Raw genomic sequence first — 16,380 nt, forward strand, 5'->3', positions numbered from 1 at the left:
TTTTAATTATGATGTGTCATGGTCCGGGCCTCTTTCGGTTCATCTTGTTTGGGACTCTCTGCACTTCCTGGATTTATATGTTTATATCCTTTGTCAGGTTAGGAAAAATTTCCATCATTATTTCTTCAAATAGAGTTTCAATTCTTGCTCTCACTCTTTTCCTTCTGGTACCCCTATGATGCAAATGTTGATATGCTTGATGTTTGCCCAGAGGCCCCTTAAACTCTCCCCATTTTTGTGGATTCTTTTTTCTTTTTGCTGTTCTAATTGGGTGTTTTATGCTACCTTATCTTCTAAATCAATCCTCTGCTTCAGCTAATCTACTATTGATTCCCTCTAATGTATTCTTCATTTAAGTTATTGTATTCTTTACTTCTGACTGGTTCTTATTCATGTTTTCTATCTCCATTTTTATGTTTCCTATCTCTTTATTGAAGTTCTCCCTGAGATCATTGAGCATCCTCATAACCAGTGTTTGCAGCACTGCATTTTGTAGATTGCTTGTCTCCATTTTGTTTAGTTCTTTTTCTGGAGCTTTATTCTGTTCTTTTATTTGGGAAATGTTTCTTTGTCTCCCCATTTTGGCTGCCTCCCAAATGTTTGTTTTTATGTAGGGCTGCTATGCCTTGTGGTCTTAGTAGAATGGCCTGATGTAGTAGGTGTCCTGTGGGACCCACTGGTGCAGTCTCCCTGGTCACCAGAGCCGGGTGCTCCAGGTATGTTCCTTGTGTGGGTTGTATGTGCCCACCTATTGTAGGTGAGACTTGATTACTTTTTGCATGTCAATGAGAGAGATTAGCCCTAAGGCTGATTGGTTGTGAGGACTGGCTGTGACTATAGTGTAGGAGCTGTTGTGCAGGGGCTGACCCTACAGAGCAGGGTTGGCTTTAGCAAAACCCTGGTGCCTGCCCAGTGTGTCCTTTGGGTGGATTGTGCTCAGAGGCAGCCAGGTGATGCTCTGGCCTAGTCAGAAGCTTGTCCTGGGCCTGCCAGCCCCAGGGCCTCCTAGGAGGGGACTCATTGCAGGCGAAATTCAGCCTCAGTCTGTGCCCTGCCCAGGGCCACCTGGCATGAGGCACAAAGCAATCTGCAGATGGCTGCTACCCACACTGTGCTTGGAGGTGACTTGAGAAGCCAAGCTGTGAACCAAGGCTGGCCACTATTGCCAGGCTTAGGACTGCTTAGCCAGAAGTTTGAGACATGCTGAAGCCAAATGCTGCTTGGTTGGGTTTTATGAATCTTTGAGAGATTTTAGAAAAGTCTACAGCATGAGCCAAGACAGGCTGTTTATATGGAAAAGCCACTGGAAGCGATTTGGGTGTACCTGAAAGTTGCGTGGGGTGTAGTCTCAGGGAATCACTAGGACGGGGCAGATGAAAGATGATAGCCAGTTTGATGGAGACTCAGGGCGTCTGCGTGTATCTGCATGCAGGGATGGGGAGGGCTCAAGAAATAAACAATGGCTTCTGCCAGCTCCTCCGTCAGGGTGAAAGCTGCCCCTCCAGCCATCATCCTGAAGCCAGACAACTCAGTTCCTCCCCCTATGTCCCTGGCACCTTTTGAGCTGGTGCCCCAGCATTGGAACTCAGAGCAAGTGAGTCCAGCAGCAAGTAAGTCCATGTGTGGTCCCTTTAAAAGGAGTGTCTGGGCATGCAGCCACCCTCCAACTCACATGGCGATAATCTCTGCTGGTTTTCAAAGCCAGAAATTATGGGGACTTCTCTTCCCATCACTGAAACCCTGGGTTGGGGTGGGGCAGAGACTCCTTGCTCCTCAGGGGGACCTCTGAAACCAAGTTATCCCTCCCAAGTTATCCCTCCCACGCTGGTGTGGGACCAGACCGGTCTGCATCTCTGCCCCTGCTACCAGTCTTGAGATGTCTGTTTCTGTATGTCTACAGTTGTAGGTTCAGCTAGAATTCAGGTGATTTTCTATAGTTTAGTTGTAACCGATCTGGTCCTGAGAGGAGGTGAGAATAGCGTTTACCTATTCCACCATCTTGACTGGAAATCTTGTTACTGTCTATTTGATTACAGCCATCCTAGTGGGTGTGAAGTGGTATCTTATAGTTTTGATTTGTATTTTCCTAATGACTAATCACTTTGAGCCTCTTTTCATATGTTTATTGGACAGTTGTAGTATCTTCTTTGGAGAAATGTCTCTTCACATCCTTTATTTGTTTTTTTTATTATTGAGTTGCAAAATAAAATTATTTACGTATTCTGGATATTCAAACCTTATCAGATATATGATTGGCAAATAGTCTCTCCCATTCTGTGGGTTGTCTTTTTACTTTCTTTATGGTCTCTTTTGAAGTACAAAAGTTTTCAATTTTGATTAAGTCCCATTTATCTATTTATTGTTGTTTTTGTTGTTGCTTGAGCTTTTGGTGTCATATCTAAGAAATCATTTCCTAATCAAGTTCACAAAGATTTATTCCTAGGTTTTCTTTTAAATGTATTATTGTTTTAGCTCTTACATTTAGGTCTATGAAGTAGCCCATTTTTGAAGTTTCATTTTAAGCCTGTGGATTTGTTTATTCAATGTTGCTTTTCAAGACTCATCAAATTAACACAATCATATTTCTTTTAATGTGGTTAATATTCTCTTTTTTTGTATATATGTTTACTATCTTCCTTTACTAGATTATATAGATTTTTGTTGTATAACAGTATCTCAAAGAGGAAACTATTGTGTTTACAAAGCCCGTACTTATATTAAATTATAAGCAAACACATCTAAATCCTCTTAATTGTGTTCTGATCTCTTTTTGGTATGAAAAGTGGGAGATTATCCCTATATTTGGCATAAATAGATGGGAGTGTTTGTGAGGCTGAGTCATTTTTTGTCATGCAGCATGACAGACTGTTTAAGCTATAAAGAAGAACTTACTGAGACCAAGCATTGTGAAACACTGGCTACAGGAAAAGGCTGTGACAGTTAATGGTATCAAGGAACAACATATTGAAAAATGATGTTATTCTTAGCCTGATAGAAATATTCCAAAGCAGTGCAGTACAGAGGTTAAGGATTCAGGCAGAAAAGTGTCAGCTATCTTTCCCAGCTCTACTAGGCTTTATTTAGCATGGTCAATGAAGGTCTTCTTGATAAGAGGACACTTGCACAGAAATCTGAGTTACTTAAATTCTTGGTGCCTCAGGTCCTCAGCTTTAAAACGGGGATGATATAGAGAACCCTAAAGTTTCCACCAAAATTCTATTAGAACTAATAAAGGAATTCAGTAAAGTAGCAAGATACAAAGTTAATATTCAGAAATTGGTTGCATTTTTATACACCAATAATGAACTATCAGAAAGAGAATTAAGAAAACAACCCCATTTATAATTGCATAAAAAAACTCCCACAACCTAGGAATAAATTTAACCAAAGAGATTAAATTATAAGACATAGAAGAAAATTATAAGACATTGAAGAAAGAAATCAAAGAAGATACAAATAAATGGAAGGCTATACTAGGAAGAATTAACATTGTTAAAATGTCCATGCTATCCAAAGCAATCTATAGATTCAGTGTAATCCCTATCAAAATACCAATGGCATTTCTTTTACAGAACTAGAACAAATAATCCTAAAATTTATATGGAACCACAAAAGACCCCGAACAGCCACAGCAATCTTGAGAAAGAAGAACAAAGTTGGAGGTATCAAACTACCTGATATCAAACTGTACTACAAGGCTACAGTAATCAAAACAGCATGTTACTGGCATAAAAACAGACACACAGATCAATGGAACAGAATAGAGAGCCCAGATAAACCCATGCCTATAGGGTCAATTAATCTATGACAAAGAAGAAAAGAATATACAATGGGGTGAAGAGAGTCTATTCAATGAATGGTATTGGGAGAACTGGACAGATACATGCAAAAAAATGAAACTGGACCACCTTCTTACTCCATATACAAGAATAAACTCAAAGTGGATTAAAGACTTAAATGTAAGACATGAAACCATAAAACTCCTAGAAGAAAACATAAGCAATAAACTCTCTGACATTGCTCTTAGTAATATTTTTTGTGATATATCTCCTTGGGCAAGGGAAACAAAAGAAAAAAATTAACAAATGGGACTACATCAAACTAAAGAGTTTATGCAGGACAAAGGGAACCATCAACTAAATGAAAAAAGCTATCAATTGGGAAAAGATATTCACTAGTGATACATACAATAAGGGGTTAATACCCAAAATTTATAAAGAACTCATGCAACTTTACACCAAAAAAAATAAATAAATAAACAATCCAATTAAAAAATGGGCAGAGGACATGAATAGACATTTCTCCAAAGAAGACAGAGATGGCCAATAGACATATCAAAAAAATGCACAATGTCACTAATTATCAGAGGAATGCAAATTAAAACCACAATGAAATACCACTTGACTCCTGTCAGAATGGCTATCATCAATAAATCAAGTGGTGAAAATCTTACCTCATGCACTGTTGGTAAGATTGCAAATTGGTACAGCCACTATGGAAAACAGTATGGAGATTCCTCAAAAATTGAAAATAGAATTACCTTATGATCCAGCAATTCTACTTCTGGGTATTTATCTGAAGAAATCCAAACACTAATTCGGAAGGATATATGCACCCCTATGTTCACTGCAGCATTATTTACAATAACCAAGATATGGAAGCAACATAAGTGTCCATCAATAGACCACTGGATAAAGAAGATGTGGTACCTTTATACAATGGAGTATTACCTGGTCATAAAAATGAATGAACTCTTACCATTTGCGACAACATGGATGCTCCTAATAGGGTATTATGCTAAGTGAAATTAGTCAGACAGAGAAAGACAAATACCATATGATCTCACTCATATGTGGACTCTAAAGCACAAAATAAACAATGAAAATAGAAACTGACTTATAGATACAGAGGATACACTGATGGCTGCCAGATAGGAGGGGGGTGGGAGGCAGGATGAAAAAGATGAAGGGATTAAGAAGTACAAGTTGGTAATTATAAAATAGCCACGGAGATGTAAAGTACAGCAGAGGGAATATAGTCAATGATATTGTTAACTATGCATGGTGCCAGATGGGTCCTGGACTGATTGGGGGACCACTTTGTAAATTATGTGACTATCTGACCAGTGTGATGTATACCTGAAACTAATATAAAATAATTTTAGATGTCAAGTGTAATTGAAATATAAAATAATAAAAATAAATTAAAAAATGGGAATGATAATAGTATCTACCTCAAAAGGTTGTAGTGAGGTTTGGATAAATTATTATATATACTATGCTTAAAACTGTACCTCCACAGAGAAGGTGACCAGTAAATATAAATCTATTATTACTCAGGCTTTCCCTCTCACACATAATAGAAGTTTCATAAATTTATGTAAGCATTTTTTATAGTGTAAAAACAACATATAACAAGCAAAAGGAAAAAGAGTCACCTGTAATCCCACTACCTTGAGATATTCATTGTTAATACTGTGGTATTTTTTGTTCCTTTTTTCTATTCATTGCTACATATATGCGCATATACTTTCCCTCTTATGACTGAAAGCCTTTCGTATGTCCTTATATTTTGACCCATACAGGCTCTTGATTTGAATGTTTTTCACCCAATATTTAAAATAATTCATCTTTAATAGAAAAAACATTCTGGCACTTCCACCTTTTCTAGATTAATTCCCTTTCAATGCATTCTCTGACAGAAGTTTTACAATTCCTCTAATCCACATCAACCCATAATCACATAAAGATTAAATTTCAAGTGGAAATAAATATTCCCTTCACCATCAGCCAAGTTAGCAGATCTCTCCACTAGAGGCCCTTGTAACTTGGTGGATAGTAGAAAAGGTGGATAGACGGAAAGGTTAGCCTTACCTGATTCAGTGGTGATAGGCAAAGAGAAAAATGTGTCTGAATAGAGTGGCTTTGGGAATTCTTTCAGGTCCTCATCAAATAGCTGTGTAAAAGCCCGAATGCTGATTCTGGAAAGAAAACAGATTTATTTAGGCATAAATTAGTTGCTGACCACAGTAGGGCTAGCTGAAAAATGCATTCAAGGAGAAACAGGGTGGGCACCTGTCAATGGGTAGGCAGGGTAGCATATGAATTATGGAATCAGACAGACCTGGGTTCTTTCGTTCATTCATTCATTCATTCATTCATTCATCAAATATTTATGGAACCCCTACTGTGTGCCAGTCCCTGTTCCAGGAGCTGGATATACTACAAGGAACAAAAATAAAGTCGCTAATATCCCAGAAGTTACATTTTTATAGAAGAAGTCAGATTAAAAAATATGCCAAATATATATTTTATGGTGATATGTACCATAAAGAAGAAAGCAGTAGAGTAGGGGAGATGGAAAGCAATGGGTAAAGAGCATGTGGGACTGCTTTATTTAGCATGGTCAACGAAGGTCTCCTTGATAAAAGGACACTTACACAGAAATCTGAGGAAAGGGAGGGAGGGAGCCATGCCTGCATTCTGGGCAGGTACAAGGCTCTGAGGCAGAAACATGCCTGCGTGCAAGAAGGCCAGAAGGGCTGAAGCACAGGAAAGGAGGGGGGAGCGGTAGGAGATGCAGATGGGGCCTGACCGTGTAAGACCCAGGAGGTCATGGTGAGGATTTGGCTTTTGTTCTGAGAGACATAGAAAGCCACTGGAGGATGCTACCAGGATCACTCTGGCTGCTGCGGAATGGAGAATAAACAGAAGGGACAATGGCAAAAGAGCTACCAGCTGGAGGGTATTGCAGTAGCCAGATGGGGAATGCTAGCTTGGACCAGAATGTAGTGGTATCGGTAGTGACAGTGTGGGATATTTCAAAGAAAAGAGCGGAAAGATTTGCTGATGGATGTGGAATATGAAAGGGTGGAATCATGGATGACTCCACACGTTGTGGCTGAGGAACAAGTGGAAGAATGGAGGTGCCATTTACCAACATCAAGGAAGACTGTGGAGGAGAACATTGAGGCGTTTGGGAAGCTATAGAGCTCCATCGTGGGGCCAGTAATTCTGAGGTTCCCATTAGCACAGTCAAATTGGTCAAATATCAGTATCGTTAGTATTATTGTTATTGTGGCTATTGTTTTTTTAATATTACATATAGAAATGAAATTTTGCTTTGAACATTACAAGTAAAATTATGTATCTCCCCATGTTTTTTGCACTAGGTATTTTCTAAAAAGCATTAGGTATATTTTACAATAGGTATTATCTAAAAATATTTTAATATTATTGTCGTCATAAAAATTTATTAAACACCTTCATTATGTTTAACTGCTGGGTACAATGAGATACATGTCACTCCTCTTGAAAACTAGGAAAACCATATCAATAAATAAGGCAAATAGTAAAAGAAGAAAGCATATATTAAATTGTAAATGAGGAATACTGGAAATCGGAGGAAATTGCATGTTTGGGCATAAGGAGGTGGCGTGGCCTGGAGTACAGGGTTCCAAGTTGGGGAACAGTGTGAAATCAAATGGAAGAGCCAGCAGGGCCAGCTAAGAGACTACAGTGATACTGGAGGGCAAGAACATGGTGCCCTGGCCTGGGGCAGGGGCAGTGAGGACAGAAAGAAGACTGAAGGGCATTGAGAGGAGGGATGACATAGGGCCTCGCCTGAAGAGGAGAAGGGAGGAATCAAAGATGGTTCAGGTTCAGATTTGAGCTCAGGTCATTTGGGAGAAAAACGGCATCACTGATAGAAATGGGAGTTAGACTGGGGAAGAGGAGGAGCTCTGCTTGGGCTATATTGGATTTGGAGTGACAGTGAGATCGATTTAGAATTCTTCAGCTGACATTTGGAGTTACTCCAGTCACCCGGACAGGAGAGCTGCTGAGGTGGCTGTCCATGTCCCCATGTGGTATGGTGACTGGAGATGAGCTGGCCCTCATTCAATAAGCAGGCAAAGTGCAGCTCTTAAAATACAGAATTGCAACCTCAGCCTGGATACAGAGTCTACTGTCTCCATTACGGAGCCTAAGTCTCATGATCTCTGAGTGAGTCAGGTCCAGTCTGGAGGGCTGCACTCAATTGCTGGGAACATATTTTAGGAAGCGTTAGAGATCATTTGAAGTGATTGACCAGGGTGATGACAGAAAAGACTTAGAGGGACATGAGAGTTGATTTCAGATTTAAGGAAGGCTGCCACATAGAAGAGGAAACAGGCATCATTATTTTTCGTCTTGAAGGGAAAACTGAGCTCAGTAGGATGAAGTAACAGAGGTGTAGTTTAGGAGCATAGAGCCACCTTCTAACATCTAGAGGATGAGCTGCCACATAGATGGTTGTTGAAGGGCTTTAAGCAGAGGCTGGAGGAGAACCAGCTCTCAGGGAAGCTGCAGGACAGTACTGCTGCACCAAGTTCAAGACCAGCTTGGGCCACCTCTTGAATTCTTTCTGTCTTGAGATTCTGAGACTATAGGTTTACTGAGAGTATCAAACTTGGTTTATACGGGAAAACTTTTTCTAGTGTCAATTTAAATCCTCCGAAAGTAAAAGGAAGACTCCTTTTTCCTTTTCTGTTTTTTTTTTTTTTTTAATCTGTATTTGTTGAACCGAGAAGTATCTGAGCATGTCCTATGACAATTTGGAAGCAGTAACAGGCAGGGAAAATTGTTCTGACCCTCGATTGCCTCCTTCTAAGTCATGCCCAGCTCCAAGCGTGGTCTTATAAAATGAACAAGATAATATTGATCAAGATAATACTGATCTGTAAAGACACTTTCCAAAGGTTGTGTCAGGAATAACAGACTGTTGATTGAAATATTGTGAGATGTCCCTAAAAGGTAACCAGCAGTGAGCACATGTTAAGTGGGAAGGTGAGGAGATGGTGTGTGTTGCTATTGTACCTTTGGAAATTTGAAGGAGTCTCTCTGATCATAAGCCTTTCTTATATTTGTATAGTGATTTGTAAGTGTGAAAGAACTTGTACAAACATGGTTTTATTTGATCGTCTCCAACCTCTCCAATATAAGGAAGCTTATTATATTACTTTAGTAGTTCAGAACTTGAAGCTTGGAGAGAGTCCATGTCTCATTCAAGATTACAGAGAAAGCTGGTGAAAGAAAACTAAAGTCTGTATTTTCTGATTCCTAGTCCAGATTTCTTTCTTCTACTTCCTCTTGGCTTAATTTTGGTTTAATAGCAATAATTTCTGTTGGAGGGATTATAAAAAGGGCCCAGGCTAGGAAGCAAAGGTTCTGAGGCCCAGTTCTCTCTTTGTCGCTGAATAGTTGAATGGTCGCTAAACTTCTTTATGCCTCGGTTTCCTCATTTGTAAAATAAAAGCATTGGCTATAACCACCTTGATATATTCTGTTCTGAAATTCTAGGATTCACAGGTGCAAACGCAAAGTATGAAATGGATCCAGATGAATAAGAACATTTAGGGACCCAGGAGGGAGACAATGACCTTGTACAAGCTCGGCTTAAAATGAGTGGGCCATCAGGAGCTCTGCCCTGAGAACCCTTTCCCAAAATGGACACCACAACCACATTCCCTACTGCATCCCTTAGCACTCATCCAGAATCCTGTCTCGTCCTATCTTCTTGGTCTTGTCTTCCCGGCTACCTCTTTTTAAGCACCCTCAGCCCTGCTTGAAAAAAGACTATTTGCTCTTCTCTAAACAATCTGTGTATTTTCACCTCTGCATGTTGACTCTTTCTGTTCCCTCCGCCTGAATCTCCTGTCCTTATCTCCGTATTTTCAAATCCTTCCCTACTTTTTAATGCCCAGCTAACATAATGCCTCCCACGAGAAGCCCTTGGAACCTTCAGAGCATTTATTTACCTACATCCCTCTTATGTCCTTCAGCATTTCTGCTAATATTTTACAGACATGTCTTCTTTCTCTTTGAAAGCATATATTAAATTGTTCTCATTATAAACTCCTTGAAGGCAGGCGCTCCACCTTACTGATCTTTTTATCCCCCACAGCACCTGGCCAGGTACCTTTCACAGAGGAGGCCCATGTATGGTATATATTATCAGCGTGATAAATATAATTATATGAATAAGATTATTTTAATGAATAGATTATCTAAGAGTACCCTGGACACTTCACACGTGTGCAGAATCAGAAAATTCTATAGCACAAACTTAGAGATCGTGTGGTTTAATTTCCTTCATTTGAGGAAAACGAGGGCAAGAGAAGCTGATTTACCTGCCCATGGTCACATTGCTGTTCTATTTAGAATAGAAACAAAACCAAATCAGCACTTTCTTAATCTCTAAACTACCTCTCACCCATCGTGATCCGCCCTTTCTCTTCCCATATGAAACAATGTTAATTATACAACCGGATCATAGAAACACAACGAATGGGAACACGTAGTCGCTGACATAATAAACTTACAGAGTAGCTAAACTAGCATTTCCTATTTCTTTTCGATCCTAATTTCACCTTTTCCGCGTTCTTTCCTGTCCACCTATTCTCTCTGGAAAAACAGATGCCTGATCACATCGAGGGTCTCCGTGGTGATTATCATCTTAAGGCGGGCGGAACTGACTGCCCTGAGCCAGGGTTCAGCAGCCCCCACACAGGAGGCCACTTAGCATGTGCTTCTCCCTCATGCTTTGAAAGGCTCTGCCTCCTCTTATCGAGCGTTTTCCTAGCATGCTTTTCACAGGACTGAACCAGACATATATTGGAGAAGTGCAGGAAAGCCGTGTCCAATAAAACAAATATGTTTAATCAGCATGAGCTGATTAAGCTACAATAAGAATGTGTAACTTTTCATAGAGCATCTTGGATCTTTCCCTTATTTGTTCACAAACATTTAATAAACACCTCTTTTGTGCCAGGTACTTGCCATATTGTTTCATAATCAATGTCACGTCTATTTCCTCTGTTAGACTGTGAACTCTCGAAGTGTAGTGAAGAGGGTAGGTGAATAAGCAAAGGGTTAAAAGCCACTGGTAAATGAAGGATTAGAGAAATGTACGGACTGGGTGCTGTGGATATAGAGCTGAGGGCCCAACTGCCCAGCCGTGGGTTGACAGGGGTGGTGTGGGGCTAGTTGAGGTTTGATCTGGCCTTTGAACTATCTGAAGGAATTCATCAGCCAGATAAGGGAGTGGCAGGCATCCCAAATAGAGTGAAAAGAATGTGCAAAGGCTCAGAGGTATAAGAGAGCCATGTCCTATTCAATGGAACTCCACGGAGTGAGGAGTAGCAAAAGGGCAGGGTGTACTTGGGGCAAGTGGTAGGAGACAGAGCTAGTGAGGCAGGCGGGAGGGGACAGGTGAGAGCTTTGTGTGCCCTGCTCTGGATCTTCACTTGCTCCTAAAAGAGAACAGAACCCACTGGAAGACCTTAATGTAGAAGGGACATGACTAGGTTTGATCGATTCCCCAGGACAACTCCGTAACGTTTTGCAGATGAGAAAAATGATTATAGAACTGAAATGCTGTTTACAAGGTAATGCTGTTTAAAAATGGCAGCACTGGAATTCAAATGCCCGGGCTCTCCCTAGGGCCCTGGTGGCTATTACGGACAGGAAAGAATGTGCTGGGAGATGGGTAGGCTCTGGTCTAGATGGGAACTGTCTGTAGCTTCCTATTCTCTTTCTCTGAAATTATAGTGATGAATCATCATCACTCTTCTCTCATAAAGCAAACAACCAAACAAACAAAAACAGCCTCAACTTTCCAACTCACAAAGACAAAAAAAAGTCTCCTGGGGAGACTTTTGCTCAAATTTTTTGGAGCTAAAGTGACTAAGGAGCTGAGCCATCTCTTGATTCTTATAGAAAATGAAGGATTCCAGTGTTCTGATCTCTCATATTTCTCCTTTGTTCTGTCACCTCTTTCAGATAGATTCAGATGGTCTCTTCTTGAAGTAAACATCATTAGTAAGCTTGCACATGTTTATTCTGGAGGTGCAACCTTGGCTGGGGGGGCAATATTATTTTTGTGGTGAGTCCTGGGCAGAGGTAGCTACACAGAGATCCTGCCCAAAGTGAGCACTCAGTTTTAGGACAACCATTAACCTGACTTTGTTGATAATGAGGGAGGAGCTAAGAATGCTTTCAGGTGTGATGTCAGGTCACTGTCTTCTTTTGGAGCTGATGGAAAAGTTTCTGTGAGACTCAGGGGTGATTCTCAAAAGTTGTAAGAGTCAGTAAGACCTAGGCAGGGATGGTCACTGGCCCAAAAAGAACCTGACTGGCTGCCATACTGGCTGGATATCAGCTCTGGGAATACACAATAGAGAAGGTACATCCTAACAGAAGTACTAATCTCAAATGTCTGTATCCTTACATCCAAGACACCAGCATAGGTTCTCTTTCTCTTGAAAACCCTGGTTTGGGATGCTATGTACTTCTGCTTATACCTGCTTTCTGGGGAGCACGGTGCAGACCAAGGGCTCTGCCAGCTCCTACAGCGGGGAGGGCCTGTTGGCTGCAGTAATGCTTCCTGGGACCAAACCAAACAGCTGCTTCTGTTCATCTATCATCTTAGGGTGAGGAAATGTCTCTCATTCATTCAGGGACTTTCTCTTCAAAGTCCCATCTGGACCACAGAGCACTTTTGTCTTTTTATGCCTTAGAAGGTAAATAAAAAAGTATAATTTGAGTCCTCACTAAAAGTGGAAGATAAAACCTCACATTTCTTGGGTCTCTCTAAACTCAATCTTTCTATTTGGACACTTTTACAATCGTTGACCTGGGAAATGATTTGAGTTGTACTGAAGAAGTTTTAGGAGAAAGAACAATCCATTAAGAAAACTTCAATCCTTCACATAATGAATTAGAGATTTTGCACCATGCTCAAGGTCCTTTGTACACATTACCCGTGAATGGAGGCAGGGACACAACTGTTATAAATTACCCAGGAACATGTAGAGCGTACTTGTAACGTGGGTGATTAATCTACAGGAGTTCATGTGCATCAGAGGCCCAGACAGCTGAGCGCCCAGTAATGTAGCACGTCCCTTCTAGCAAAATGACGGCAATACATCTAACCTGTAAGCAGTGCGTGGCTTCAGCGGTCCGTCACAGAATTTTTGCTGATTGGGATCACATTTTCCACCCAGGCTCTCCATCTCTGCTCCAAGCTTAATGTTAAAACTCTTGGAGTTGCTGTCAGGACTCTCGGCACATTTGCTGGCAAAATAATCTGTCTGGTACACTCGAATGGAGGCATTCTGTCTGTATTCCAGGTAGGAGGGCAGAGGGTGCTGTTGTTCTGGCTTCAGCTCATCACTGCCTGGAGGGAGAAAACCCACGGTGAAGGACGGACTTCCTTGTGACTCCAGCGATTTCTGCCTTGGTTTCTAAGCCTGCCTCCTTACCCATTCTTTCTGGTCATCCCCAGAGTGTAGAATCTGTGATCTCAAAGGATGCTGTGAAATTCTCCCAGTGAAATTAATCTTAATTCACTTTTTCTATAATGAATTATAAACAAAGTATATAGAAACAAAATTACACACACACATATACTATATCTACACACATATTACACTATCACTTTTTTAGGAAATAAAATGTGTGTGTGAAAGGGTACCTCATTAAATCAAATGATACCGGGTCCTTAAACTCCAGAAAGTTGAATATTCCCCATTTTGAGAGTCAGTACACTCAATAAACTCTCTACCTTGCCAACAACCATTGTAGCTGAGCTTAATACGGAAATCCCTATGACCAGGGAAATGGGGAGAAGATAAGAGAAATCAAGTCCAAGGCCAGAGCAGTTGCCTCGTGAGCACGCTCCATGCGCCACACCCAGTCTGACAACTGCCTCGAGTACAGCTCTCTGTTATCTTGAGTACAGTTTAATAGCGGCTTGAAGTTGGTGCCTCGTGCAGAACATTTCCCAGAACTCTTCCCCTGTCCACCCAGTCTGCTGTGTGTTTTGGCACTGCAAACCAGTTTTGATGTTGGCTGGAGGAAAGCATAATTAGGAAGGTAAATATTTATGGAGATCGGATGCCATTTACAAAGAACTTCAAGAACTGATGTGGTAGGGTTTCATCACATCCTAGACGCTTGTTTAATAACATGTACTTAAAATGAGATCTTGGAAATACTTCCTTGTTGGCAGTAGTTGAAAAGGAATGTAGCCTTTAGGATGCGCATATATGCTATAAATGACATTTGTGTGAGATGGGTTGTTATCTTCGATCACCAGGAGAGCACAGCCCATCTTCAATAATTGAAACCACCTGGCTGCTTTCTGGGGTACGACTTCTTTTTCGCCACTGCCTTATATTCACGTAGTAAAACATTATCTACATTGCAGCCTACTTAAATCTAAAGTCTCTCCACTGTTCACCAATTTACCTCTAATTATGAGGTGTGAGGAAATCTGGGATATACCATGACCCTTGAAGTTATTTAATTAATTATGCACGCCCAGCTTTAGTACAATTAAATAAAATGTAAAAGCACATAGACTGTAAGATACCCAGTGAGACTGAAATACTGCTCAGCTCCAGCATTTGTCAGGTTTAAAGTTTCCCATTGCCCACAAATGGGTTAAAATAATCAAGGATGCTTAAGAAACTCATGTGAAGCACCTTAAACAATTTTGAGAAGACATGGAAAATATATTAATGCCATTCTAGACACAAATATCTATTTTGGAGAAATGACACACAAGACCTCCATTCCAAATACACTTACAGACATGTGTGCTCCCCAAATACAACACTCCTGCAGATGGTTTGGCAAATGCTGATATATATAATAAGCTCTAAAGATCATTCTCAGTGTTTGCATGAAATATTGTTATAACTATTACCGAGTATTTGCCTGGTCCATAGAAATTAGATACTAAATAATTAGTAGACTAGAGAATGAAATGTACTATTGAAAATTCAGTGGACAAAGGAGGAATGTTTTTCATGATCATTTTTTTCCCTCTTTCAAGCTTTTGAATATTTTTGTGAATTGGTGGGTGGTTTGGGAGTATGTGATTGGTTGAGGTATTTAAGACAGGGAAGGGGGCAGATAGTAAGCACATTGCTGCTTAATGCTAGACCGAAAGAGCAGTGAGGAAGACTGAAGGAGTCTATCCGTGCAATGCACTTCCAACAGTGCCTAGCACACAGTATGGGCTCAATAAATGATGGTTGTTGTTATTGTTGTTATGTTTGCTATATTATTATTCACCCATTTAAGCATTAAACCCAGCAGGTAATAGTCTTTAGTGCTGAAAGAGCCTTTAAACAGTTTTTTGTTACATCTCCCTGCATCTATCAGAGATAGAGTGAATGATATAAAAATTAAGTTTTCTACTCTTAAAAACATGTCACAGGGGGGCCCACTCAGTGACCTTTGAGAAGGCAATCGTGCGTCTTATAGTTGAGTGAATTCATGATCACTTACCATCAGCCTCTCTCACTACCACTGTGAAGTACTTCACAGCTCCATTGGTGTCGCTGAACCAGCTGCAGTTGAAAGTAAAGTTGATGGAAGATTTGCTAATTAGCACATCCTTTTTATTCACGCGAATATGTGGAGGTGGAGGAGGAGGGCCTGCAAGAAGGGCGGGAAGGAACCACGAAGGGTCACAGCGCTGCTTTTACATATAAACGATCAGCAAAATGAAGGTCTCTATTCACCTACATCAGAGTGTGTGTGTGTGTGTGTGTGTGTGTGTGTGTGTAAAGCTTATAATCAAGAACAACCTCCTCTTCTCCTGAAGGGAAACAGGCAGAGGAAGTGATCTGCCAGTGGCACGTTAAACATAATGAAAGAGTCAGCTCCTCAGCAGGATTTCCTGAAGTTGTAGCATCAAATTGCTTCAAAGCTCTATTATAGCTCTAACTATATCAGGCAAAGTGATGTATTCAAATAATAACTCGTTTAGGTACTTTAAGATCATTTAACTTGTTTGCTGCCAGGAGAGTTTACACAGAGAAATGTTTCCGTCTCCCAGAGCCTTTCAGGTCCTCTTCTCTTAGTGATGACACGACATGCCAATGTGGAAGTGAACTGTACACAAGTAAATAGCCATGAGGGATAAGGTAGAGAAAGGCGCATAATTGGTGCACACCTCCAGGGTCACTTACGGTCTATCATTGTGATAGTGCTGTCTTCAACCACCTCACTGGTCACGCCTGCCGATTGCACCTTGATGGACACCAGGTACCTCTTATGGGGCACTAGCATCATAATATTGAGCAGAGATTTTTCTTTCTCCAGCTTTTTGGAAAACTCAACTTCTTGAGTGTCCATTTTCCGGCATTCGATGTTATACCCGTCAAAATCAGAATCAGGAGGGATCCAAGAACAGGCAATGGCCGTGGAGTTCTGAGGCCGGCAATGCAGGTTTTGTATCTTGTCTGGTTCTAAAGGAGAGAGAGGAAGGAACACTTTTCACAAGTCTGTGAGGCTTTTTTTTTGTTTGCTTTGTTTTTACGTTCCTTTG

General features: G+C 40.7%; 1 protein-coding gene across 2 annotated transcripts in view; it reads right to left on the reverse strand.

The window, feature by feature from the left end:
* PTPRB (protein tyrosine phosphatase receptor type B) overlaps window positions 1-16,380 on the reverse strand; it is a 121,866-nt gene that overhangs the window by 23,687 nt on the left and 81,799 nt on the right. For both annotated transcript variants that reach the window (XM_033116618.1, XM_033116619.1), the window contains 4 exons: window positions 16,022-16,300; window positions 15,336-15,485; window positions 12,972-13,215; window positions 5,874-5,980 (listed from right to left, as the gene is read on the reverse strand). In XM_033116618.1, the coding sequence (XP_032972509.1) occupies window positions 5,874-5,980; window positions 12,972-13,215; window positions 15,336-15,485; window positions 16,022-16,300 (780 nt within the window). The remainder of the gene's footprint in view (window positions 1-5,873; window positions 5,981-12,971; window positions 13,216-15,335; window positions 15,486-16,021; window positions 16,301-16,380) is intronic.

This window comes from Rhinolophus ferrumequinum, chromosome 10 (genome assembly GCF_004115265.2).
Source record: "Rhinolophus ferrumequinum isolate MPI-CBG mRhiFer1 chromosome 10, mRhiFer1_v1.p, whole genome shotgun sequence".
Taxonomy (NCBI): Eukaryota; Metazoa; Chordata; class Mammalia; order Chiroptera; family Rhinolophidae; genus Rhinolophus; species Rhinolophus ferrumequinum.